The sequence below is a fragment of the Glycine max genome, chromosome 16 (genome assembly GCF_000004515.6).
Source record: "Glycine max cultivar Williams 82 chromosome 16, Glycine_max_v4.0, whole genome shotgun sequence".
NCBI lineage: Eukaryota > Viridiplantae > Streptophyta > Magnoliopsida > Fabales > Fabaceae > Glycine > Glycine max.
The window spans coordinates 29,642,466-29,670,201 of record NC_038252.2 but is presented as its reverse complement, the minus strand read 5'-3'; the positions used below and the strand labels follow the sequence as shown (position 1 = coordinate 29,670,201).

General features: G+C 33.6%; 2 protein-coding genes and 1 pseudogene across 6 annotated transcripts; all 3 read left to right on the top strand.

Annotated features, from left to right (window-relative positions):
* Nucleotides 1-1,649: 1,649 nt before the first annotated feature.
* LOC100798421 (disease resistance protein RUN1) lies at nt 1,650-18,765 on the top strand. Of its 4 annotated transcripts, none has more exons than XM_041010494.1 (6): nt 1,650-2,247; nt 2,721-3,843; nt 4,031-4,318; nt 4,474-5,268; nt 5,352-5,950; nt 18,136-18,765. In XM_041010494.1, the coding sequence occupies exons 1-5, from the start codon at nt 1,775-1,777 to the stop codon at nt 5,910-5,912; spliced, it is 3,240 nt and encodes a 1,079-aa protein (XP_040866428.1). In that variant the 5' UTR covers nt 1,650-1,774; the 3' UTR covers nt 5,913-5,950; nt 18,136-18,765. The 4 variants fall into 4 exon arrangements, with proteins under 4 accessions (XP_040866428.1, XP_040866427.1, XP_040866429.1 ...); XM_041010493.1 differs by having other exon boundaries at nt 18,053-18,765; XM_041010495.1 differs by lacking the exon at nt 18,136-18,765 and adding an exon at nt 8,472-9,028.
* LOC102662798 (disease resistance protein RUN1-like) lies at nt 15,693-21,960 on the top strand (annotated as a pseudogene).
* A 2,408-nt stretch (nt 21,961-24,368) lies between these two features.
* On the top strand, nt 24,369-26,020 carry LOC100797352 (auxilin-related protein 2). Of its 2 annotated transcripts, none has more exons than XM_041010504.1 (6): nt 24,369-24,419; nt 24,526-24,620; nt 24,710-24,775; nt 24,849-24,953; nt 25,238-25,414; nt 25,842-26,020. In XM_041010504.1, the coding sequence occupies exons 3-6, from the start codon at nt 24,734-24,736 to the stop codon at nt 25,875-25,877; spliced, it is 360 nt and encodes a 119-aa protein (XP_040866438.1). In that variant the 5' UTR covers nt 24,369-24,419; nt 24,526-24,620; nt 24,710-24,733; the 3' UTR covers nt 25,878-26,020. The 2 variants fall into 2 exon arrangements, with proteins under 2 accessions (XP_040866438.1, XP_006599370.1); XM_006599307.3 differs by having other exon boundaries at nt 24,389-24,419; nt 24,864-24,953; nt 25,842-26,002.
* Nucleotides 26,021-27,736: the final 1,716 nt, after the last annotated feature.

The window sequence follows — 27,736 nt, the reverse complement described above, 5'->3', positions numbered from 1 at the left end:
AATTATATTTTGTAAATAAATTTCATATTAAATTATTTTTATAAACAAAATTCTTATTAAATTAAATTATTTTCATAAATAATCATCCATTTTTAATTAACAACGAATTACATCTTAGACTTATATCAACCAATAACTTAATTGAGATGTAAGAATTTTATACCAACCATTACTATGATTATAATGATTTTTTTCACCAAAATTAGAACATTTATCAATCTCAGGTAAACCTGTATGATGTTCAAATTAAATATTGATTGACATTGAATAGAAGTGATACATCGATTGGCTCAAATTAATATTGATTTAGGTTTAAGACACTTGTACATCTTGTGATTGAATTTGAACATTAATAATTAATAAATTGAATTGACGTCAATAATTCAATTTTTTTATTAAAATAAATTAACATTCAAATATTTAATTTCATTCTGATAATTTCTATTGTAAACTAAATTATTTGCTTAAATGTTTTCCATATTAATTACTTTCATAAATAAGTACTTCACCAGCTGTAGCAAGTTGTGAGTAAGGTATAAACATTCTTAGTTTCTTACTTTTTATTTATTTATTTATGAAAATTGAAGAGAATGTGAAAAGATTTTTTAATAACTTATGTATCTTAATTAATTGAGTTAGACTTTCTTGATATAAACATCTTTACTTTAATTATTTATTTAAAATTAAAATATATTTTTATGTATTTTTACTTTAACTATAGTATTCACGTAGCACTAAATTTTATAGTATATTTTATTATACTTGCCATTATTGTATATTTTTCTCTGAATGGATCATTATTATATCATTATTGTACATATTTATTATCACTGTTAAATATTTCTATTTCCAAAGTCCGCACAAATGATCAGACCAAATGTGAAAGAAAACAATTAAAAGATGCAATGACTAATATTAAGATATTTTATAATTAAAAGATATATATATATATATATATATATATATATATATATATATATATGTATGTATGGAAAATATTTTGCACAGACATATTCTACTAAATATACACACGTGTATTAGGCTAATTAATTCCTAAAATACAAATTCATCAAACAAATTTTTGTTATACACTTAATGTTTAGCTGATTAAATAAGTATTCTTTTGGACCACATATTTATTATTGCCTTACTACTATAAAGCTTCCTAGAACCCAACACCGGTGGTGGATCCTAACATTTTATAGGTGCATGATAAAATAATAATACATATATACATTTCATAAAAAAATAGACGCACAATTTTATTAAAATAATATATTTTATGAGATATAAAATATTTTTTTCTCATAAATACATATAAATTTAGAATATTACATGCTAATAAATATTTAATTTTTTTAAAACTTGAAATTTTCGCATTGAGCCGCTGAGATTCACTTAATAGAAAAATGACCTAACTTACTAGAAGAAGCCCCAGGCTGTATGTTTACTGTTTATCTTCTGCTACTATAGAAATATGTGAAGCTTCATTAAAAAGTCATTTTAAGTTTCGTAGGACCCACCTCTCTAACCATCCAACCACACTGCCATACCAATTAAGTATGCGCGTAGGGCCATAGTGAAAGAAAAAGACATGAAGCTTCATAGAAAACTCTCTTTAAGTTTCGTAGGGCCATAGTTAAAAAAAGAAGAAGAAGATATGAAGCTTCACAGAAGCGCTATAAGCTTAAGCCTATAAGTTTGCTTGTTTGATTAGAATGGAGCCCCAACACTCCTCCATCTGTAATCATACAAACCTTTATTCTAACTTCTGATGGCTCTGCGATCATTCTCCTACGATGTGTTCCTCAGCTTCCGAGGAGAAGATACTCGTTATGGTTTCACTGGCAATCTCTACAATGTCCTCCGGGAAAGGGGAATTCACACCTTCATTGATGACCAGGAGCTCCAGAAAGGGGACCAAATCACAAAAGCACTTGAGGAGGCAATTGAGAAGTCCAAGATTTTCATCATTGTGCTCTCTGAAAACTACGCATCTTCCTCCTTTTGCCTAAACGAACTCACTCACATCCTTAACTTTACTAAGGGGAAGAATGATGTGTTGGTTTTGCCAGTTTTTTATAAAGTGGATCCTTCAGATGTCCGAAAACACAGAGGTAGTTTTGGAGAAGCACTGGCTAATCATGAAAAGAAGTTGAACTCTAATAACATGGAGAAACTCGAGACGTGGAAGATGGCTCTGCACCAAGTTTCTAACATTTCTGGACATCATTTCCAACATGATGGGTACGTACCCTTCCTCACTTACTTTATTTTAAATTCTTTAATTTTGACTTGTCTAATCACATTTTAATGTTAAATTTTAAAGAGATCAAATTATAATCACATAAATCGTAATATGCTCCGGTACGAGACATGGGTTTAGGTACGCAGTACGCGGCCTTATTACCAAGAACTGGTCCTTGGGGATGTATAAAACCGGTGCACTGTTTATTTTGTTTGAGTTACCATATGCAATTTTCCCCATGGTCTCTGGTTCATCTTCCTCTTCTTCACGAATTTGTTTACAAATTTTAACGAACTAGTTCAAAAACCAATCATGAATTGGTATGCACGAACCAATTCGTGGTTTTATGGTGAAGTGAGCGAATTTTGTAACTTAGGATCAAAATAGATGTTAACTTGAAAAAATACCATACATATCAACAAATGGACATGAGGTATTTAGTCTGACTTCAAACAATTTTTTTATTGAACAGGGACAAATATGAATACAAGTTTATTAAGGAGATAGTTGAATTGGTGTCTAGCAAGTTTAATCGTGATCTTTTATATGTTTCGGATGTCCTGGTTGGGCTAGAGTCACCGGTGCTAGCAGTAAAGTCGCTTCTGGATGTTGGATCTGATGATGTTGTCCACATGGTGGGGATCCATGGACTTGGCGGAGTGGGTAAAACAACACTTGCTGTCGCAGTCTATAATTCCATTGCTCGCCATTTTGAAGCCTCTTACTTTCTTGAAAATGTGAGAGAAACTTCCAACAAAAAGGGGTTACAACATCTCCAAAGCATCCTTCTTTCTAAAATAGTTAGAGATAAGAAAATTAAGTTAACAAATTGGAGAGAAGGAACTCACATAATAAAGCATAAGCTCAAGCAAAAAAAAGTTCTTCTGATTCTAGATGATGTTAATGAACATATACAGTTACAAGCGATTATTGGCAGCCCTGATTGGTTTGGTCGTGGTAGTAGAGTCATCATCACCACTCGAGATGAACATTTGTTAGCGCTTCATAATGTTAAAAAAACATATATGTTGAGAGAGTTGAATAAGAAATATGCTCTTCAATTACTTATTCAGAAGGCTTTTGAGTTGGAAAAAGAAGTCGATCCAAGTTACCATGATATTTTGAATCGAGCGGTAACTTATGCTTCAGGCCTTCCATTGGCTTTAGAAGTAATAGGTTCCAACTTATTTGGAAAAAGTATAGAAGAATGGGAATCTGCTCTAAATGGATATGAAAGAATTCCTGATAAAAGTATCTACATGATACTTAAAGTAAGTTATGATGCTTTGAATGAAGATGAGAAAAATATTTTTCTTGACATTGCTTGTTGCTTCAAAGAATATAAATTGGGAGAGCTCCAAGATATACTTTATGCTCATTATGGTCGTTGCATGAAATATCATATTGGGGTGTTGGTTAAAAAATCTTTGATAAACATTCATGAGTGTTCATGGGATTCTAAGGTCATGAGATTGCATGATTTGATAGAAGACATGGGTAAAGAAATTGTCCGAAGAGAATCACCAACAGAGCCTGGGAAACGTAGCAGGTTATGGTCCCATGAGGATATAAATCTAGTTTTACAAGAAAACAAGGTAAGTAAGATTTATATATTGAATGATTTTGGTTTTTCATCTTTAAACGTGAATTATCTCTTTTAATTATTGCATGCTCTTGTTACAAGTATTTTTTTTCTTTATAATATGTACATTTATCTAAATGTGTATTTTAAAGTCCCAATGTATATTCATGTGGTTGATTCGTTTATTTTTGTGTTAAAAGGGGACTAGTAAGATTGAAATCATATGTATGAATTTTTCCTCATTTGGAGAAGAAGTAGAGTGGGATGGAAATGCCTTCAAGAAGATGAAAAATCTGAAAACACTTATTATCCAGAGTGATTGTTTTTCCAAGGGTCCCAGACATCTTCCTAATACTTTAAGAGTATTGGAATGGTGGAGATGTCCCTCACAGGAATGGCCACGTAATTTTAACCCAAAGCAACTTGCTATATGCAAGTTACCACATAGTAGCTTTACGTCACTCGGGTTGGCCCCATTATTTAATAAGGCAAGTGTATTGAGTTCATTTCATTGATATTGTATTGTAATAATTAAGTTCACTTTATGGTTATTTATGTGTCCTTTTTTTTTAACGTTTTGTAGTAATAATCACTTCTTGTTTATTGATTTACTTCTTTTTTTTATTTCTTTTTTACGTTGCAGAGGCTCGTGAATTTGACAAGGTTAACTTTGGACGAGTGTGATAGTTTAACAGAGATACCAGATGTATCTGGTCTCTCAAATTTGGAAAATTTGTCATTTGCAAGCTGTTGGAATTTATTTACAATTCACCATTCAGTTGGTTTATTGGAAAAGCTCAAAACCTTGAATGCTGAAGGTTGCCCAGAGCTTAAGAGTTTTCCACCGTTGAAGTTGACCTCTCTTGAAATGTTTCAACTTTCGTATTGTTCCAGTCTCGAGAGTTTTCCTGAAATATTAGGAAAGATGGAAAATATAACACAACTTTCCTGGACTGATTGTGCCATAACAAAACTCCCACCTTCATTTCGAAATCTTACTCGGCTTCAATTGTTAGTTGTGGAAAATCTTACAGAATTTGACTTTGATGCTGCCACCCTCATTTCGAACATCTGCATGATGCCAGAACTAAATCAAATTGATGCTGTCGGTTTGCAATGGAGGCTATTGCTTGACGATGTTTTGAAATTGACCTCAGTCGTGTGTTCAAGCGTTCAATCTCTTACTTTGGAACTGTCAGATGAGCTTCTTCAGCTATTTCTCTCATGTTTTGTAAACGTGAAGAAGTTAAACCTATCATGGAGTAAATTCACAGTCATTCCCGAATGCATCAAAGAATGCCGCTTTTTAACTACCCTTACTTTGAATTATTGCAATTGTCTTCGAGAAATTAGAGGGATTCCTCCAAACTTGAAAACATTCTCTGCAATAGATTCCCCAGCCTTGAATTCCTCAAGCATAAGCATGTTGCTGAATCAGGTAATGTTTTTTATGTTTTCAATTTGGTCATTGATAGAGTATTTTAATGTTGCTAAACTTGATGAATTATTTATGACTAACAGGAACTGCATGAGGCTCGAGACACCGACTTTAGTTTGCCAAGAGTAAAGATTCCAGAGTGGTTTGAGTGCCAGAGTCGGGGACCACCAATTTGTTTCTGGTTCCGTAACGAATTCCCAGCCATAACTGTTTGCATTGTTCAGCCACATTTGAATATGTCCAAAAGCCTCTCGGTGATCATTAATAATAAACCGGAATATGTACATATACATGGACGTATTGATTTTCGCCGTTCCAACATAAAACTTTATACATTTGTTTTTCGTCTTCAAATGAAAGATAATTTAGATGAAGAACTATTAAAGAATGAATGGAACCGTGCAGAGATTGTATGTAAGGATTTGTGGGATGAATGCGGAATCCATGTATGGAAAGAGCAAAGTAGCATGGAGGATATTCGATTCAGTGATCCTTGTAGAAAAAGAAAAATTTGTAGTTCAGAGGTTGCGGTTGGGGAAAAAGCAAACCAAGGAGGCAGTGAAGTTGTTGAGACACAATATGTAGAGCAGCAACAACATATGGGTTTTTTCTCACACGTGTGGATGAAAGAGGAATCAAGTTGAGGAGTTGTATGGTATCAACGCTGATAAAAGACAGCACTGTAAGTAGCCTTACTGATTCTTGTTGTCTAGTCAAGTTTGGTTTTAGATATTGTATTTTGCTTTGGATTCAATGAAAATAGATCCAGCATTTCAATCTCTTAATACATTCCTCTGAATCAGTACTTTTTTATCCAAAACCAAATAATTGCATCAGATGGAGCAATGTCTATTGCATAGCCAATCACCATCCAATACTAATAAAGATACGAGAGCAAAAATTAAAATAAAAAATATATAAAAATGGGTTTTTTAATTGATATTTGATCATTTCCGTAGGAAAGAGTAACCAAAAGTGAAAGAAAGGTTAATTTAGATAAGAGAGCGTTTGAAACGTGAGGCAGAGAAAGCAAGCAAGCAAGCAAGAAGAAGGGCCTTGGTCTTTCACTCTTTCCTGAAAGCTCTATCTTTTATTACTTTTTTTAAAATATTATTTTAAATTGGTTAAAAAAAATACTGTAAAGCTTTTAAAAATGACAGTTGGCAAATATTGTCTTCTGCAAGAAATGATGAGATTCTTTTCTAAATTGTAGTATTTTTGATATTTTTTCAATTGTTACATATTTATTATTTTAATTTTATTTATAATTAATACAAATAAAATAATATTTTGGGTTCAAATAGAATAATATAAAAAATACTAATACACGGAGTCAATACTCATAAAATTGTGTTAAGTAATTATGAATTAGAGTAAATTTTTATGTAAAATATTTAAATTTATATGATATTATAAATTTTATAATATTAAGATTAAGAGTTGAGTTAAACCATCAATTGGAGTTGATCCAAGTGCGGCAGTGGAGGCCTTGGCTCCAGATTTTTTTTATTTTTCAATTTAAAATCCTTCACACATATATAGAATTCATTGCTTATCCGTGCAGTCTAGCGAGAATTTACTGAGGTTATTAAGTGAGCTGTAACAAATAATTTTTATGTTAACATGCACTAATCTTTCGAGCTATAACAAATTGATATTGTGCTGCAAATATGATTTTAAATTTTAGGCTCAGGTCTCATCGAAGCTATAACAAATAATTTTTATGTTAACACTAATCTTTACTTTTTTTTTTTAGAGAAACATGAATCTTTACTCTTTAGTCATATTATTTGTTTCGTGTATATTTTTAGTTAGGCTCAAATCATTTTGTTTTATAAAAATTCAAAATCAATTTTAATTTCAAGTTTTCAAACAATATTGAATATTATAATCAATTTTTTAATATCTACTATTCAAACCAAAATTACATTACAAAAAATAACTAACAGAGTACTCACTTAGAAATCAATTTTTGTTAGAAGTAATTAAATTAAGGAAACAAAAAATCATCTAAGGATATTGGTTAGCATTTTAAAAAAAAAGCAACATCTAAAGTAATTAAATTTTCCATTAAATTATCAAGTGTTAGAAGTCACAGCACTGGTTCAAATTGGGCTTTCAATTTTGCGCAGCCAATCAAACATACTCGATGCAGCATTCTATAAAGTTATCTAGCCAACTTTAACCGAAAATTGTAATTTTGAGATCCTAAACGTGCAATTAAATAAAATCCTTACCATTTTAAAATTATGGTGGTTAATTTTTAACTTTTAAGTGATATTTATTTGTTTTATATTTTTTTTTACAAAATATTTTATCCCTTTTTATGGTTTTTATTGAGAAGATAATTACATTTTTTTCATTTTAGATAAGATATTTAAGTATTATTTATTTTTCTTTTTATAATCCATTTGTTATTTAAAAATGTATAAATGACTACATTTGTATTCAAATGATTTGATTAGTTTTTCCTTTATATTGATTTGATAATTACATATTAAAGACAATTTATTAACATTTGTGAATGAGATAAACTCACAAAACTATGTAAGAAATTGATAGCTTACATTTTAAAGTACATATATCAACAAATATTCTCTCCTATTACTATTTTTATATTCTTTTTTGTTTTTTTCTTGTTTTTTTTTCTGTTTTGGCCATTGCATTTAGTAACATAATTTATTTTAATCGAGTAAGTTTTTATAACATAATTAATAAGATATTTTTTAAAAAATTATGGTTAAAGTATATACAATTTGTTGTTATAAATCCACAAAGATTCTTTGTAACATGTGAAACATTTGTAATCTTAAACATTTTTATGATAAAATATATTTTTTTATTTCTATTTAAATATATTTTATATTATATATTATATCTTTAACTAAAAGCAATTATTTAATGAAATTGTATCCCTATGACTCAAATTTAAGATCATTGATTAAATTAATCAATTGAAACAATCTTTTTGTCCATTGATTCAAACACTCTGGTTTTATATAATATTTTCTTTTATCATTTTGGAAAAATATAATTATGAATTTTTTGTATCATATTTTATGTTAATATATTTGTTAGATAAATTTTAATTTTTCCAAAAAAAAAAGATAAATTTTAATTTCTATAATCTGGGACCCTGCATGTGATTCAAGTTTGACTCGGTCCTTGGTACGTAGTAATAACCTAACATGTAATTCAAGCAGGAAACAAAGAAACTTGAAGAGGCAAGTGTACATTAACTAAACAATTTCAGCTGAGGTAGAAAGCACAAAAGAACACATGCTAAATTGTGAGAATATAGTGTAGAAACTATTGGTTGAAGGCTGTGTTTCTTTTTTCCTTCTCCATGCAAAGGCAGTAGTTGAACTGTTGAACGACAATACAAATGGCATGTCAAGGTGGATGTGAGCTTCTCTTAAAGGAGAGTAGACAAAGCTGGATTAATATATAAGCATTATAATTTGATTGCTATATTTGAATGCATTATAAATTTTTAATATTTTTTTTGAATAAATATCGCCGTGTCTATATATATCAACTACCCAAATTAATATTAAAACAAACATCATAATAAAAGAGAGCTCAGTCATAGTGATTATCCCAAGAGGACCAGTTCCAAGCAATAGTCTTTTCCATGATGCAAATCCTAAGAAGCCCACCTTGGTAAGAACAACAAATTAACATACTTTTGGTTGGTCAGACATTTAAAATATTAGTGAAATTTTAAATAAAATGATGAAAAAACAAGGTATAAAATAGTGTACCTTTCAGTATTGTGATTAGAACATTTTTGCTCCAAGTGAAAATATAAACCGGCTAAAGTAGCTATTAATAAAATTGGAAACGTTTAAATGAGTATGATTGTCCATGTGAATGGAAACATGATGCAAATAAATTAGTAATGTAGTTACATTGTACGAAATAAATCTCAATAAATCTTTAGTTATTTATTTTTTTTCTCATCCACCTAGTTCAATTTAGTTCCGGTAGTTTCTGTTAGAACAATTGAGACAATGGGTGAAAGTTTGAAAAAAAAAAACTTCAAGTCCCACATCGCTCAGAGTAAACACTCGAATATTGTTTCACTCCCTATAATAGAGTCCCTTTCTTCATTTTTTCTTGTTTCAGTTGAGAAACATTTCCTCAACTTTTCTTTCTCCCTCTCATATTTCAGCTGATGCATTTTCGTCAAACTTCTCCCTCTTTCTTTCTGTCGCACTAAATTTTTGGTTGACTATTAAAGTGACTTTTTAAGTCATATTAACGGTTGGCTATTAGAGTGACTTTTCAAGTCATATTTTTCAGTTGGCTATTAGAGTGACTTTTCAAGTCATATTTTCGGTTGGCTGTCAGAGTGACTTTTCATTTTCGGGTGGCTTTAGAGTGACTTTTCAAGTCATACAAGATGGTGTAATTCTAGAAAGGTTCCCTCAGTGCAGTGTGAATCTTATACAGTGATCTTGGCTGTTTTATCCTGTGGACTTCGTGGTTGATAGTCTGCTTGCACAATTTTTGGCAGTGCCACGAAACGTCTTAAAGAAACGACATTGTCTACGACTTAGCCAGTAATATTTTTCGGTTTGCCATAAATTATTTTTACAACAATTTCATTATATATTTGTGCCTAAATAATTTTTGAATAAATTATTCATTTTGACTGAAGTAATGTCTTTTTTTTTTTTTAAAAAAAAAAACCCCCCAAAGGTAGCCCCTCTCTGGTATAGGAAGCCAAAAGAACTTACGTAAAGACATCTTCAAAAGTTGTTACTATTTATGCTTACATCTTTACCATTAATCAGACCTGCAATGTTACCTTCGTCAGCCTAGAGGGACTCCACAACATTAAGTAATCTTCTATTAACTCGCCACCTGGTGTTCCCAAGTGTGTCCAAGGCCTACAAAAAATGTATCATTAAAAAGCAAAATAGGTTAAGCTTATATAACAAAATCACGGTATCGAATTTTGACTAAATAAGCAACAGGTCTAAAGAATTGTCTTGACCCTCCACTTGAGTGTATCCCTTGACAGCTAATCTTGTCTTGTATCTTTCCATTGAACCATCTGATTTATGTTTGATTTTATACAATCACTTACAACCAATGGCAGTCTTATGTGGAGGAAGATTAGTAAGTGTCCATGTATGATTAGCTTCTAATGCTTGAATCTGAGCATTCATGCCTTGAATCCAATTAGGATCTTTGGATGCCTCAGTGTATGACTTAGGTTGAACTTTTTGAGTGACAGATAAAATTGCACTATGATAAGATGGAGATAATTTTCTATAAGAAAGTAAAAAGCTTAAGAGATAAAGACTACCTGTGGAGTAGCAACCATCGATGGTAAATAACTAACATGAAAATCTTTATATTTGTCTAGTCTTTGAATTTGTCTTTATGATATTCTAAGAGTTTGTGGCATTTCTATGGGTATAGAGGTTGCAGGAGAAGAATCAAGTGGGACAAATGGTAATATGGAAGAAGTTGAGGCAGGAAATTCAATGTCATCATGAAAAGAATAATTTGGTATAGGCAAAACAGTAATGAGATCATGAGAATCCTGAACATTGAAAGGAAAACAATCTTCATAAAAAATAACATTCCTGGATACACTGATGGCTCTTGTTTTAAGATCAAAAGTGACAAACTTTTGAATGTGACTTGAAGCCTAGAAAAATAGATGTTGCAGCCCTAGTATCAAGCTTCTTCTTATTTGCAAAAAGTGTACTAGGGAAACAAAGACTGTTAGTATAGAGCAATAAAAGAAGAGAAAGAAATAAAGGGAAGAAAGAAAAAGACACAAAGTTTAACATGGTTCAACACACAATGTATGCGCTTACGTCCACAGCTGCACTAGGAGAACTTTTTACTACTTGCACATAAAAGCTTACAAGGTGTCTCTATATATAACACTAATGAGACACAAGTTTTTACAAACCAGGCGATGTGGGACTAAGACCACACAAGTTTTACAGACCAAGCAATGTGGGACAAAGGAACTAAGACCACAAACTCTAACAATTCTCCCACTTGGGGTCTAAGTTCCAAACTATAGCAGCTCCTTGTAAGCAATGAGTTCATTGACTCTTTACCTAGTGTAGCGCCTTCATCTTCAATTATCCTTGAAGGCCAACTGAGGCAATGCAAAGCCTCAGTTTGTCAGTTGTAACAGCTTTAGTCAACATATCTGTTGGATTCTTTGATCCTAAGATCTTCAATAAAGATAAGTCTTCATCATTTATCAACTCCCTGATAAAATGATATCTTAATTGAATATGCTTGCATCTAGAATGGAAGACTGGATTCTTAGCAAGACTTATAGCACTTTGTCTGTCACTAAACATTGGAGCATTATCTTGTTCTTTCCCCAATTCATTGAGAAAATTCTTTAGCCAAATCATCTCCTTAGCTGCTTCTGAGATAGCTATGTACTCGACTTCCGTGGTTGAGAGAGCAACTCTATCTTGAAGTTTAGACTTCCAACTCATAGCAGTACCTTCCAAGGTAAAAATGTAGCCTGTGGTGCTTTTCTTGGTATCAAAATCTCCTCCCAAGTTTGCATCTGAAAATCCCTGTAAAGTGAGATTGCCTTTTTTGAAGCACAAACACATCTCTGAAGTACCCTTCAGATATTTGAGTATCCACTTTACGCCTTCCCAATGCTCCTTTGCTGGATTTGATAGGAACCTACTGACAACTCCCACTGCATGTGCTATGTCAGGTCTAGTACACACCATAGCATACATTAAACTCCCAACTGCTGATGCATATGGTACTCTTGACGTGTAACATTTTTCTTCATCTGTCTGTAAAGATTGCTTCTTTGAAAACTTCAAATGAGATCCCAAAGGGGTATTCCTGGTCTTAGAGTCTTCAAGGTAAAACCTTTCAAGCAACTTGTGTATATATTTCTCCTAAGACAGCTTCAAAATTCCTTCTGATCTGTTTCTAAGAATTCTCATACCAAGGATTTGTTTAGCTAGACCAAGATCCTTCATTTCAAAGTTTTCTGCCAACTATTGCTTTAACCTGTTAATTTCTGCCATACTAGATCCTGCAATCAACATGTCATCAACATGCACAACAAGGATAACATAACTATTAGTATATTTTTTAACATAGCAGCAATGGTCCATGTCACATCTGTTGAATCTTGAGTTGCCCATAAACTCATTAAACTTCTCGTACCACTGCCTCGGTGCTTGTTTCAAGCCATATAAACTTTTGTGAAGCTTGCACACAAGATTCTCCTTGTTTGGCACTTCAAAACCTTCTGGTTGGGTCATATAGCTGTCTTCCTCTAAATCCCCATGCAAGAATGCAGTTTTAACATCTAACTGCTCCAAGTGAAGATTCTCTGCGGCTACTATACTCAGAATAACTCTGATGGTAGTCATCTTTACAACTGGAGAGAAGATCTCTGTGAAATCAATTCCTTGTTTCTGCTGAAACCCTTTCACCACAAGTCTCGCCTTGTATCTTCTTCTACCGTCAGATTCTTCCTTTAGCCTATAGACCCACCTATTCTATAACACTTTCTTTCCTTCTGGCAATTTAGTTAAAGACCACATCTTATTCTTCTGAAGGGATGTCATCTCATCTTTCATCGCTAGCTCCCACTCAATAGTGTCATTCCCCTGTGTAGCCTCACTGAAACATTCTGACTCACCAGCATCAGTTAACAACAAATAATGCAATGAAAGGGAATACCTATCTGGTGGTACTGAAATTCTGCTAGATTTTCTTGGAGGAGTTGATGGTTCTGGTTCTGACTCAACCTCTACGCCTGTCCTCTGGTTTCTGCTGGCTACATCACTTTCTGAAATTTCTTCAAGTGTTGCTTTCTCAAAAATTTCTGACAGTTTACCTGCACATGTAGATTCTGCAGAAAATTTGTCCTTATAAAATAAGTTCTCATTAAAAGTAACATTCCTGCTTCTGATAACTTTCTTGATTTGGTCATCCCAAAACCTGTAGCCATACATGTCAGATCCATAACCAATAAAGTAACACTTCCTTGCCTTCGGATCCAATTTATCTCTACTATTAGAGTCTGTTAGTATATATGAAACACAACCAAAAATTCTCAAATGTGAAAGTTTTACCTCCTTTCCAGACCATACTTCTTCGGGCAACTGATAATTCAAAGGAACTGATGGTCCTCTATTGATGAGATATGCTGTTGTGTTTATTGCTTCTGCCCCAAATGCTTTAGGCAAGCCAGATTGGATCCGCATACACCTTGCTCTCTCGTTCAAGGTTCTATTCATCCTTTCTGCAACACCGTTTTGCTCAGGTGTTCTTGGTATTGTCTTGATCATTCTGATCCCATGTTCTGAATAGAAGTCTTTAAACTCCTGGCTATCATACTCCCCGCCATTGTCAGATTTCAAACTTTTAACCTTTAGACCTGTCTGATTTTCAACTTCTGTTTTCCACCTTTTAAACACAGAAAACACATCAGATTTATTTTTAAGAAAATAAACCCATACCTTTCTGGTAGAGTCGTCGATAAAGGTGACAAAATAGCGTGAGTTTTCAACAGATTTCACTGGAACTAGCCCCCAAACATCTGTGTGCACCAATTCTAGCTTTTCAACTTTAAGAGACTTCCCTGCCCTTGAGAAGTTGACCTTTTTCTGCTTTCCAAGGATACAATGTTCACAAGCACCAACATCAACATGCTTGAGGCTTGATAGCTTACCCTTTGCCGCCATAAGCTTCATTCCTTTTTCACTCATGTGTCCAAGTCTTTGATGCCACATGGTTGAATTATTGACAGCCTCAGTAACTGCTACCATATCCTCATCTGCAATCATGTAAAGAGATCCTCGCTTCTTTCCATGAGCCACAATGAGATTGCCTTTTGTTACCTTCCAAGCTCCATCTCCAAAAATGGTGTGATGTCCCTCATCATCCAACTGCCCTATAGATATTAAATTTCTCTTTAAGGCAGGAATATGTCTGACATTGTGCAATGTCCATAGGGATCCACTGGAGGTCTTGATGTTGATATCACCTCTTCCGACAATGTCAAGAGATTTTCCATCTGCAAGGTAAACTTTTCCAAATCATCCAGAAATATAGTTAGACAATAAATCTTTAGAGGGAGTAGTGTGGAATGACGCACCTGAGTCCATGATCCATGAATCAACAGGACTATCCAAATTGCAAATTAATGCATCATCAAGTTCATCAGTTGCTGCATTTGCGGATTCATCATCATCACGCTTCTTGTTTTTGTGCGACTTGTTCTTCTTTGGTGCCTTGCACTGATTGCTAAAGTGACCTCTCTTGTCACAATTCCAGCTAGTAACGTCACTTTGAAATTTTCTCTGACCTTTCCCTCTTGACTTTGATATGCCTCGACCATTCTGACCCTTCTGGGTAGTCCTTCCCCTGTCTTCAGTATTCAATGCTGAATTGGAAACATGACTGGAAGATTCTCCTAAATCTCTCTTGCGAACATCTTCGCTTAAGATCAAGTCACGGATGTCACTAAGCTTTAATGTGTTCTCCCTTGTAGAACTACTAACTGCCGTAACAGTTGCAGCCCAACTATCTGGTAGTGATGACAATGAAATCAGTGCCTTCACCTCATCCTCAAATTTAATCTACACTGATTCCAACTGGGCAAGAATAGTATTAAATTCATTAATATGATCAGTTATAGAGATACCTTCTCCCATCTTGAGGTTGAACAACCAGCGCATTAAATATACTTTGTTGACTGCCGACGGCTTCTCGTACATATCTGATAACGCCTTCATTAAGCCTGCAATAGTCTTCTCGTTCACGATGTTGAACGCGACGTTCTTGGCTAATGTCAATCTGATCATGCCAAGAGCCTGTCGATCTAGCAAGTTCCATTCTTCTTGCTTCATGTCTTCTGGCTTTACCCTTGATAAGGGCTGATACACCTTCTTCTGATATAGATAATCCTCCATCTGCATCTTCCAAAATCTGAAATCTCTGCCATCGAACTTCTCGATCTTCACCTTCCCCTCTTCTAATGCCATTGCTCCCACTGCCTCCTCTAAACTGAGAAGAATCCCACTAATTCCTTTAAACTAAGGAAATCCCGTGGAGTAACCAAAAGCTCTTGATACCAGTTGTTAGTACAGAGCAATAAAAGAAGAGAAAGAAATAAAGGGAAGAAAGAAAAAGACACAAAGTTTAACGTGGTTCAGCACACAATGTATGTGCCTACGTCCACAGCTACACTAGGAGAACTTTTTATTACTTGCACATAAAAGCTTACAAGGTGTCTCTATATATAACACTAATGAGACACAAGTTTTTACAAACCAAGCGATGTGGGACTAAGACCACACAAGTTTTACAGACTAAGCGATGTGGGACAAAGGAACTAAGACCACAAACTCTAACAAAGACAACCAAAGACTTAGAATAGTAATGCCATAGGGATGTCCATAGAGTTTCTCATAAGAAGCTTTGTTGTCAAGGAAGGGAATAGGCATACAGTGTATAAGAGTAGAAAAATGAATAAGAGCATAGGACCAAAAGACAAGAGGTAAGTTAAACTGAAAGAGTAGAGATCTAGTGACATTAAGTAAATGTTGATGTTTTCGTTCGACAATCCCATTCTGTTGGGGAGTTTCAACACAAGAAGTTTGATGTATGATACCAGATTCATTATAAAATTGTTTCATGCTGAACTTTGAACCATTATCTGAGCGAATCATTTTTACTTTTGTATCAAATTGCCTTTCAACAAATGCAACAAAAGACTTTAAATGAGATTGAGTTTCTACTTTAGATTTCATAAGAAATATCCACACAAGTCTTGAGTGATCATCCATTATGGTATATTTATGACCATTTAAAGAAGTAATATGACATGGACCCCAAATATCAACATGTATAAGACAAAAGGGGGAAGAGGAATGTGAATCACTACTAGGAATTTTTTTTTTGTTCTGCATGATGGCAAGTTGGACATACAAATTGTTTGTCAATTGAATGTAAAGGATGTGATTGCTTTAACAATTGAAATCTTTCAAATGAGGGGTGTCCTAATCGAAGTGCCAAAGATCAATGGGTACTTTATAACATGAGTAAGTAGAACTATTAGAATAAACAAAAACTGTGACAGAAACAAAATCAGATTTCTTCATGTTGAGCTTATAAAGATCATCCATCAAATCAGTTGTACCAATCCTCTATAGGGTCTGTACATCTTGAATAAAGCAAGTGTTAGCCACAAAAGTTAGCTTACATGGCATGGAAGACAATAACTTTGATATAGAAATCAGATTAAACTGAAAACTTGGTATGTATAATACATCCTCAAGGTATAAGGAATAAGAAAATCTAATATGTACATGAAAAAGGTAAGTTTGATGAGTTAGTGTTTGTTGCATTAATAAAACTAGTGCTTCCTAATGCATTATTGTTGTTAATTTTCCTTTCTTGTTGTATTGCATATGAGAAAACCTAGCTATGCTAGGTAGTGGATCCATCATCAAGATATTAGATTTGATAGTACTAAATTGACCATTCAATCCTCTAAGAAATTGCATCACATGATCTTGTTTCCTCCTCTCTAAAACATTACTGAGTGTGTCACATGAACATTTTGGATTACAAGCACATATAGGATCAGGTCTATAGCTCTTTAACTCATCCCAAAGTACACACAATCTTGTAAAACACTCAGTTGTAGACTTGTCACCTTGTTTAATTGATGCCATGTCTTGCTGCAATTCTGTAATTTTCAAAAGGTCTCCTTGTGAATATCATGATTTTAAGTCTTTCCAAATATCTTGTGCATCATCCATCCATAATATGTTTTGTCTAATTGAAAGAAAGATTGAATGAACCAACCACAAAACCACCATATTATTGCACCCCTTCCAAGCTGCATGATATGATGTAGGTCTTCAAATAGAACCATTGGAAAACTCAGATTTGTCCTTCACGCTTAATGTAGTAAGCATAGATCGACTCCATGAATTATAATTGGAGTAATCAAGAACCGGAGAAACCAAAGCTATCGATGGATTTTCTCTCGGATGAAGGTAATAAGGACTGTGTACATTGATTGGTTGATCTTGTTGTTATTCACTCATGATGTAAGAATGCAGGATATGATAATCGAGAGGAAGAATGTGATTAGCATAGAGCTTTGATACCATCATAGATTTGATATCAGCCATGGGATAGAAATGCAAGCTTGAAAAACTTGCCAAGAAAGCAAAAGAGAAAAGAAGAATAAGCTTAAAAAATGAGATTCAACTTGATTTTCCCACTATCAAATGTTGTCCTAATAGAAATTTCAAAGCAACAAACATATTTTTTTATTAATCAATATTATGTTTATTATTATGTTTGTTCTAACTTATGATTGTTTTCCTATTTTTAAGTGTTTAGTGTAATGTTATGTTTGTAACAATTAAAAAAAAGAGATGAAAATTAAATTATATTTTGAATAAATAGTCATTTTCGTCATTGAATATGTAAAGTGCTGACAAATTTTTGGAAACAAATTTATTAGGATCTACACATTTAAGAATGAAAATGATATTTATCCTAAAAAAACAGAAGGAAATTTTCTCCTTTTCAAATCTTTGACATCTGAGTTTCAGTTTTGCTTTTACTTCTTTTTTTTTTTGTCACATCTTTGTTTTCACATCTTATGTCTTCATGTTGCATAGCTTAGCTTTTCCCTTTCTTTTTGTTTATATTATTATTTCTTCTCACCTCTAAAGTAGTTTCTTCACATGAGGTCTTTAGTCTGACTTCACACAATTTCTTTGTTGAACAGAAACAAATATGAATACAAGTTTCTTAAGGAGATAGTTGAATCAGTGTCTAGCAAGTTTAATCGGGATCATTTACATGTTTCAGATGTCCTGGTTGAGCTAGAGTCACCAGTGCAACAAGTAAAGTTGCTTTTGGATGTTGGATGTGATGATGTCGTCCACATGGTGGGGATCCATGGACCTACCGAAGTAGGTAAAACAACACTTGCCATCGCAATCTATAATTCCATTGCTGACCATTTTGAAGCTTCTTGCTTTCTTGAAAATGTGAGAGAAACTTCTAACAAAGATGGGTTACAACGTGTCCAAAGCATCCTTCTTTCTAAAACAGTTGGAGAAATTAAGTTAACAAATTGGAGAAAAGGAATTCCCATGATAAAGCATAAGCTCAAGCAAAAGAAGGTTCTTCTTATTCTAGATGATGTTGATGAACATAAACAATTACAAGCGATTATTGGTAGCCCTGATTGGTTTGGTCGTGGTAGTAGAGTCATCATCACCACTCAAGACGAACATTTGTTAGCGCTTCATAATATTAAAAAAACATATATGTTGAGAGAGTTGAGTAAGAAACATGCTCTTCAATTACTTACTCAGAAGGCTTTTTAGTTGGAAAAAGAAGTTGATCCAAGTTACCATGCTATTTTGAATTGAGTGGTGTTAACCAATTGGCAAGTGTACCAATTTGTCACAAGTAGTAATGATTAAAACGGAAGTCTGAGTGTCGAGTCCACATGGACTTTGTTTGTACTTGCGTTGTTAATTCCCCAATTTGTAAGCAATAAAAGATGGAGAAGAGATAAAAATGAAAAAGAAAAGACAGATATTTAAAAATAAAAGATAGAAAATATTTGAATTAAAGATGAAAGAGATAAAGGAAGGTAGAAGATAAAGAAAGATAAGATAAGATAAGAAAAATAAATGATAAGATAAGATGAAATTTAAAGTAAAGAAGGTAAAAGGGAAAATAACAAGAAAATTAAACAATAGCTTTTATGTGGTCTGTTTAGAATAAGATAATGTTGAGACCTAACATGCCTAACTACCCTTGATGCAATTTTAATGATGTTCTTTATTGAATGTTTTCCCAATTTCTACCTCACATCTGCTAATATACTCGACCTGGATCCCTCACGCTGAAGAGCCTAATTTATATATTCTCCCCCAAATCCCTTTGCAAAGACAGAATAATAAACCGCATTAAGTAAAAAGATGCTATGCAGCGGCACAACAAAATCATGTTATTCCTAGCAATGTAATGTTGAGATGTTCTTTTCCAAATCTTTTAAACATTAGCACTTCCCAATGAATAATCCCTAAAACAGATCATGGATGGCCAAACCACACAATAACAATAAAAGCAAGAAAGAACAATAGAAACTCGAATTGCATTAATAGATAAGAACAATTACATTACAAGAGCTTTTGGCTGCTAGGCCCCAACTGAGGGGGGTTTAGCCTCTCATAGTCATGAGAGACTTTACAATTCAAAGGCTAAGGGAGTGATAGATTTCCCTTAAGGGAGAGACTCAGGATATGGATTTATGAACTGGACGACTCTGAGACTTGGTGTATTTCCTCCTTGGATTGACTCCCTTTTTATAGCTGCTGCTGGAGTGGACTTGGGCTTGATGCAAATAATCTTCTTTATTTATCTTTTTGATATCTTTTGGATCTTTTTTTCATTCTATTCTTTTCTTTTCATATCTGCAAACCATAGATAAGAAAATTATCAATTCATATCATTTAAGCCAAAAATAATTGCTAAATAAACATCATTAAAGATATTTTCAATATATTTTTATCATAAAAAATAATTCATATTTAGCCGTTATCAAGCGGTAACTTATGCTTCCGACCTTCCATTGGCTCTAGAAGTAATAGTTTCCAACTTATTTAGAAAGAGTATAGAAGAATGAGAATTTGCTCTAAATGGATATGAAATAATTCCTGATAATAATATCTATGACATACTTAAAGTAAGCTATAATGCTTTGAATGGAGATGAGAAAAGTATTTTTCTTGATATTGCTTGTTGCTTCTAAGATTATGAATTGGAAGAAGTTCAAGATTTACTTTATGCTCATTATGGTCATTGCATGAAATATCATATTGGGGTGTTGGTTAGAAAATCTCTTATAAACATTCGTTGGTGGCATAACATTACATGACTTGATAGAAGACATGGGTAAAGAAATTGTCTGAAGAGATTCACCAACAAACTAGGAAACGTAGCATGTTATGGTCCCATGAGGATCTAAATCAAGTTTTAAAAGAAAATAAGGTAAGTAAGATTGATACACTGAATGATTAGGTTTTCATCTTTAAACGTGAATTATCTCTTTTAATTATTACATGCTCTTGTCACGAGTATTTTTTGCTTTATAATATGTACATTTCTCAAAATAGGCATGTTAAAGACCCAATGTATATTCATTTATGGTGGTTGATTCATGATTTTTGTGTTAAAAGGGGACTAGAAAGATTGAAATCATATGTATGAATTTTTCCTCATATGGAGAAGAAGTAGAATGGGATGGAGATGCCTTCAAGCATTCAAATTCTTTGTTTCAAAGTGCCAGATGAGCTTTTTTCGCTATTTCTCTCATGTTTTGTAAATGTGGTGAATTTAGAACTAATAGGGAGTAAGTTCACAGTTATTCCCGAATGCATCAAAGAATGCCACTTTTTATGTATCCTTACTTTGGAATATTGCAAACATCTTCAAGAAATTAGAGGGATTCCTCCAAACTTGAAAGAATTCTCTGCATTAGGATGCCTAGCCTTGACTTCCTCAATCAGGTAGTGTTTTTTATGTTTTCAATTTGTTCATTGACAGAGTATTTTAATGTTGCTAAACTTGATGAATTATTTATGACTAACAGAAATTGCCCAAGGTTGGAAACACCTACTTTAGTTTGCCAATAGTAAAGATTCCAGAGTGGTTTGAGTGTCAGAGTCGGGGATCATCAATTTTTTTCTGGTTCGGTAATGAATTCCTAGTCATAACTGTTTGCATTGTTGAGTCACATTTTAAGGAATTTTCCAATTATCTGGTTCTCACCGTGATCAGTGATAATAAACATGAACATAAACATTGATAACTACTTAATAATTGTATTGTTGATACTAGAGAATAATGAAAAGTTGTCTTTAAAAATAATTATTTAACAATTATTAGGGCTTAATTGTTAAGAATTGATGTTTTGTCAAATCCTGGCTGAAGATATAAAAACTAGAGGGACTAAAAGCAAAAAGTTGAAGAAATAACGAAGAAAAGAAGAAATCAGCAATAAGGCCCGGCTCAACGTCTTGCTCAGCGCGTAGCTCGCACTGAGCACAATGGGAGACGCAGGCGCTAAGCGTGAGATTCAGTACCCGCACTAAGCTCGCAAGCTAGAACAATACGCACTAAGCGAGAGGAGCTCGCTAAGCGTGTGATCCAGTCTGCGCTAAGTGAGTAAGGGCGCGTTAAGAGAGCCTACAAAGGCCCAAAGCTTACTTCAACAGTTATAAATAGAGAGTCATACCAAGGGGAAACGACACACCGAGTCTCAGAATATTCTAATTACTACCTAAAATCTGAGAACTCTTCCTTAGGGAATTCTCTTATGTCTTTCACCATTTCTTCCCTTTCTTTCTTTCACCCCTTTCCTTCCATCAGTTCTTATACCCCATCTAGTGTAAAGCCCTCAATGGCCATGAGGGGCTAAACCCCTAGTTAGGGACTGATAGACCTAAAAAGCCAAAGCGATGTATGATGTATTCTTCATTATTTATCAATACAATACCAGGTGTTTTCTATCCTATTGTCTTTTTTACTTATCTTTTATGCATTATTCATCTTTACATTCTTTTAGGGATTAGGTGCTCGACAGAGGATAACTTCTAAATAAGATTTAAAGAGATATGCATGCATTAGTTTTGGGGGTTAGACACTCGACAAAGAATGACTTCTAACAGAACAAAAAGAAAAAATATCATAAGAAAATCATTGCTAGGCATAGAATGATAATTTTATGCCCATGTATTTTTGCAAACATCTAGAATTCAGACTTCATGCATTTTATTTGTTGAATATTTTCAAAGGCATTTGAGAGATAGATAAATAAAATAGGCTTGTCATCGTGAGGCATCAGGAGCAAGTAGAATAAATAGATGTGTGTAGGATAACTTCACTTGAATTGGTAAAGAAAAATCATGAAATCATATATCCTAGACAGATGAGACATGCTAGGTCCTAATATTCGCATTTCATTGAATTTCGTATTTAATTCTTTTGTTTTTAATTTCTTTGATCTCTGTTACTTATAAATCCTTGTTTTCCATTCTTTCTTCTACCCCTTTCTTTAATTAATTTTTCTCTTATAAATTGAAAAGTATTCAATACGAGTATAACACACAAAATTTCTGTGAAATTCGACACTCAGACTTTCGAGTTTTACTACTTGGACATTTGATACACTTGTCAAATGGTCAACAAACATCAACGTGTCCATGGTGGCTATTTCTTTGCAACACATTCTACAACTATTTTTCGTCTTCAAATTGAAGATAATTTAGATGAAGAACTATCAAAGAGTGAATGGAACCGTACAGAGATTGTATGTAAAGATTCGTCGGATCCATGTATTGAAAGAGCAAAGTAGCATGGAGGATATTTGATTCACTGATCCTTTTAGAAAAAGAAAATTTTGTAGTTCAGAGGTTGCGGTTGGGAAAAAGCAAAGATTAGTAGGCAGTGAAGTTGTTGAGACACATTTTGTAGAGCAGCAACAACATATGGGTTTTTTGTCACACATGTGGAACTGGGCACTAGCACTTGTAATTTCTTGCTGCTCCGACAATCAATAACTGGATGAAAGAGGATTCATTATTATTGAATGGTTACATGATCATATATTTCATTATTATTGAATAGTGAAAAAAGGAATATATGGCTTGAATTGGTTCTTTGCATATAAGTATGCTATTATTTTATTTTAACTCTTAACTATTACTATTATTAGTTGAAGACACACAGAAGCATGTTCATATATTGAGTTTATTGTAGTTTATAGTATTCGATAGTCATTGCAAAATGGATAAGTGTTTCTGGTCATAGCATTACACCTTGCACAAGGTGGCTTGATAAAGGTGCAGATCTTTAGGGGCAACTTGTTGCAACCCAAAATGCTCAAAGCCTTATTGCTGACCAAGAAATTGGAAAGACAGAAACTGACTGCAAAGTTGGTGAAAAGAAATTGGAAAAGGTGTTGTGGAAAATCTAAAGGATAACAGGGGAAAAGGAGCTTCTGAAATGTCCCAAGGAGAAGCAGAGCATTCAGGAAAGGTGGCTTGCACTGCAACAAATTTCAATGGTGATGAGCATAGTTTTAGTTGTGAACAGACATGCACTGAGAAAACTAAGACTGCCCCTCAAATGAAATTTGATGCTCAAAGTGGAGAGAGGAAAATTGGTGAGAGAGGAAATACTAAACAACATCTGAATGTTGCAATAAACCCCGAAGAAAGCAGGGACCAAATGTCATCAAGCCAAGGTGATTACAGAAGGAACACAATAGCAGATGAACCTGCTGCAGTGCAAGAAGTGGGGAATATCCAGAAACCTTCTCAAAGGGCTCATGTATCACATTCCACCAAAAGCAAAGAGAAAAATCTTAATGAAACTTCTGCCTCAGTAGAGAAAGATGTTGAGAGGATCAGAAGAGAAAGAGAGTTGGAAAAAGATGGAAGAGGAGATGGAGAGAGAAAGGGAAAGACAGAAAGACAAAATGGCTGTTGATAGTGCAATGCTAGAGGCTGAGAGGGAAAAGGAAAAAGAAAAAGATAGGATGGCGGTTGATAAAGCAACTTTGGAGGCTCGTGATAGAACATATGTTGATGCTCGTGAGAGAGCAGAAAGGGCTGCATTTGAGAGAGAACCTACAGAAGCTCGACAAAGAGCGCTGGCTGAGGCCAGAGAAAGACTTGAAAAGGCATGCACTAAGGCCAGGGACAAAACATATGCTGATAAGGCAGCTGCAGAAGCCAGATTGAAAGCAGAGCAAACTGCTGTAGAAAGAGCAACTACAGAGGCTCGAGAGTGTGCAATGGACAAAGTTAAGGTTGATAGAGCTGCATTTGAGTCCAGAGATCGATTAGTAAGATCTGTCACTGACAAATTTAGTGTTTCTTTCAGATATGGTAGGAGACAGGGCTCTTCATCCTCAGTAAGTATCCACAGATCCACTTAAATCTGCAAGTGATAAATTGCATAATTTCTTACTGAGTTTGCAACAATTACATGGCAGGATATACTGGATCCACATTGTTAGAACTCTAGCTCCTTCACGCATTCCAAATATCCATATTCCTCAGTTTATGGTGGTATGTGATATGTGAAACCCCTGCAGTACTTTTGTATAAAAATTCAATCAACATTTTACTGCTTCCACTTGATATAATCCTAACCAGTATTGTCCTTTACTTGAAGCTTCCTCTTTTACTGAAAGATTAGAACGAGAAGGTGAATCAGCTCAGAGGTGTAGAGCTAGACTGGAGAGGTATTGCCGAACAGCTGAGCGTGCAGTAAGTTCTTCAACCTTGTTATGTTAATCATACATAAATTGTACTTACAGAATAAATGAGATTGACCATGAGTTTTTTGGGAATGTAAGGCAAAAGCTTTGGAAGAAAAGAACATGCGTGACCTTGTAGCCCAGAAGGAGCAAGCTGAGAGAAATGTGAGCTTATATCCAAACAGTTGTTCTTTTTAGCTTCTCAATTGTTGTTTACACATTTTGTTGCTTACTCCAGTGTGATACTCTGCAGAGATTAGCAGAAACCCTGGATACTGAAGTCAGGAGGTGGTCAAGTGGAAAAGAAGGAAATTTGCGTGCATTACTTTCAACCTTGCTATATGTAGGTTTTTGCCTTCTAAAATAAGTCAAATAACTCATATGCCCCTCCTTTCTTCTCTTACCCCAACTTCTTTTCACTCAACACTGTAAGGGGTGACATTTGAAGGTCCACTAAACAAGTCTCAAACAGATGACACTAAATTGGTTACTTAGTCCTGATTTCTGATGTTCTTAACTTCCTTTTACCATCTCTTTCTCCCCCCCCCCCCCTATTTGGAATATTTCCTTATCCTGATTAACTAGACTCTCCATGTTGTTCCTTATCTAATTTTTTCATCTTGTCAGATTCTTGGGCCTGATAGTGGCTGGCAGCCAATCCCACTCACGGACGTCATTACTTCTGCCGCTGTAAAGAAAACTTACAGGAAGGCCACCCTTTGTGTCCATCCTGACAAGTTGCAGCAACGTGGAGCAAGTATTCAACACAAATACATATGTGAGAAAGTCTTTGATCTCCTAAAGGTATGTCTTGCATGGCATCTTTCAGTTAATTTATTTATTTGAACCGTCTGCATAGGGATATTTGCCAGAGCAAACCATAATGCTGTTGCATAACTTAAAATCTATCAAGTGCACATGCACATCATCACTTACTCATTAGCATATGAAAGTATGCAAATACTCAAACATGCCGATAAATGCTCATGTGCTTGGCGAGGTTGGTATCTGGCACCTTTTACCAAACCTCCTACCCCAAGCTTGAATGTCAATAAATGTAAACTATTTTGTTCTTTGTTTCTTACTTGGCAAGATGATCTATCCAATATCCCCTCATTCTGATGATAAAACGTTCAAGTTGCATGGAGCATCTTAGACCATAGACTTTATTATGAACGACCCCTTATTTTGGCTTTCTTTGTTTTTCTTTTTTCCCCCTTTCAATATCCAGGAAGCTTGGAACAAATTCAACTCAGAAGAGCGATAGCACCCACTGTTCTGTTTTTGAACATTCCCCTTTGCAAGAGAGCAGTTCCCTTAGCTAGCAATATGGGATTCTGCGGATACCTCGTTATTTTTATCATTTTCCACGTTCTGTAATATTATTATTCCCTAAATATTTATATGTAAGAAATATTCATCCTAATTATAGCAAAAATTTAAAAGTAAATACATACAAAAAAGCATATAGGGGCTTGCATTTATATGACCAACACACTTTTTGAAATTCCTGTTCTGAATCTTGAATCATAATATATTTTAAGGATATAAAACACCATGAATCAGCATGGAATTGGCTGAATGCTTCTAGATTTCAACTTAGTCTAGTAAGGCGAAAATTTATTGATTGCACTTTTGATCATTCTTTCATTTCTAAAGATTAGTTGCTACTCAGAGGCGTCAACCGAGGCTGGAGCGTGGTGCTACTTTTCTAGCGTTTTTTTCGCCTTGTATAATGAAATTGTAATTCTATTATGCATGATGGTTTATGAAAAAATTATACAATAAAATCATGATTCTATTGGGATACATCTTGTGTAATTTTTTTTGGTTTAAAAAAGAAATACAAATTTGTTGTGTATCTCAATAAAGAGCACAACATAATTGTATTTATGTTGTTTTTTTGTTTACAATTTTTTATTAGTTATAAATGAAAGTTACCTATGTGAAGAAAATCTAACTCAATTAGATATAAATTATTAAAAAAAACCTTTGTCTTCAATTTCAATAAATAAATAAAAAGTAAGAACGTTTATACCTTACTCACAACTTGCTACAGCTGATGTACTTATTTATGAAAGTAATTAATATGGAAAACATTTAAGCAAATAATTTAGTTTAATTTACAATATAAATTATCAGAATGAAATAAAATATTTAAATGTTAATTTATTTTAATAAAAAAATTGAATTATTGACGTCAATCCAATTTATTAATTACTAATGTTCAAATTCAATCACAAGATGTACAAGTGTCTTAAACCTAAATCAATATTAATTTGAGCCAATCGTGTATCACTTCTATTCAATGTCAATCAATATTTAATTTGAACATCATACAGGTTTACCTGAGATTGATAAATGTTCGAATTTTGGTAATCATGGTAATGGTTGGTATAAAATTCTTACATGTCAATTAAGTTATTGATTAATATCAGTCTAAGATGTAATTGATTGTTAATTAAAAATGGATGATTATTTATGAAAATAATTCAATTTAATAAGAATTTTGTTTATAAAAATAATTTAATATGAAATTTATTTACAAAATATAATTTAATACTGTTTTGGTAAACCAAAATTAATGAACAATTTATATATTTGTCATAATTTATTTAGCGGGACATGCTTAGAACATGTCCGTTAAACACTGTTATGGTAAACCAAAATGAATGACATAATTTATTTGTCATGCTTAGAGCATGAGATAGCCAAGTCAACATTGCGAATGCACCATCACTATTCCTCATTTTGTCTTAATTTTTAGCGGGGACAAGACAATACAATTTTCCTTCAGAGTAGTGAAATTTTAAAATAAAACCATTTGTGATATTCTCGATCTAGGCCAAAAATAGTGATGAAGATAGTAACTATTTCTCATGATAATAGCTTTGGAAAATAATTTAATAGAAATGTTAAAGGGTGAGAAAGACTTGTTCTTATAGGTATATGAAAGTGGTGCATTGCATGTGTTGACTATACAATTCATTGTTCACAACTCAATGCGCACATCTCAATATATATGTGATCTAACACTTTAACACATATTCAATTTGGTACTTACACATACTTCAACGCACTTTTATAATCCCAAGACAACACCTTATCACTCCTCTATCATATACC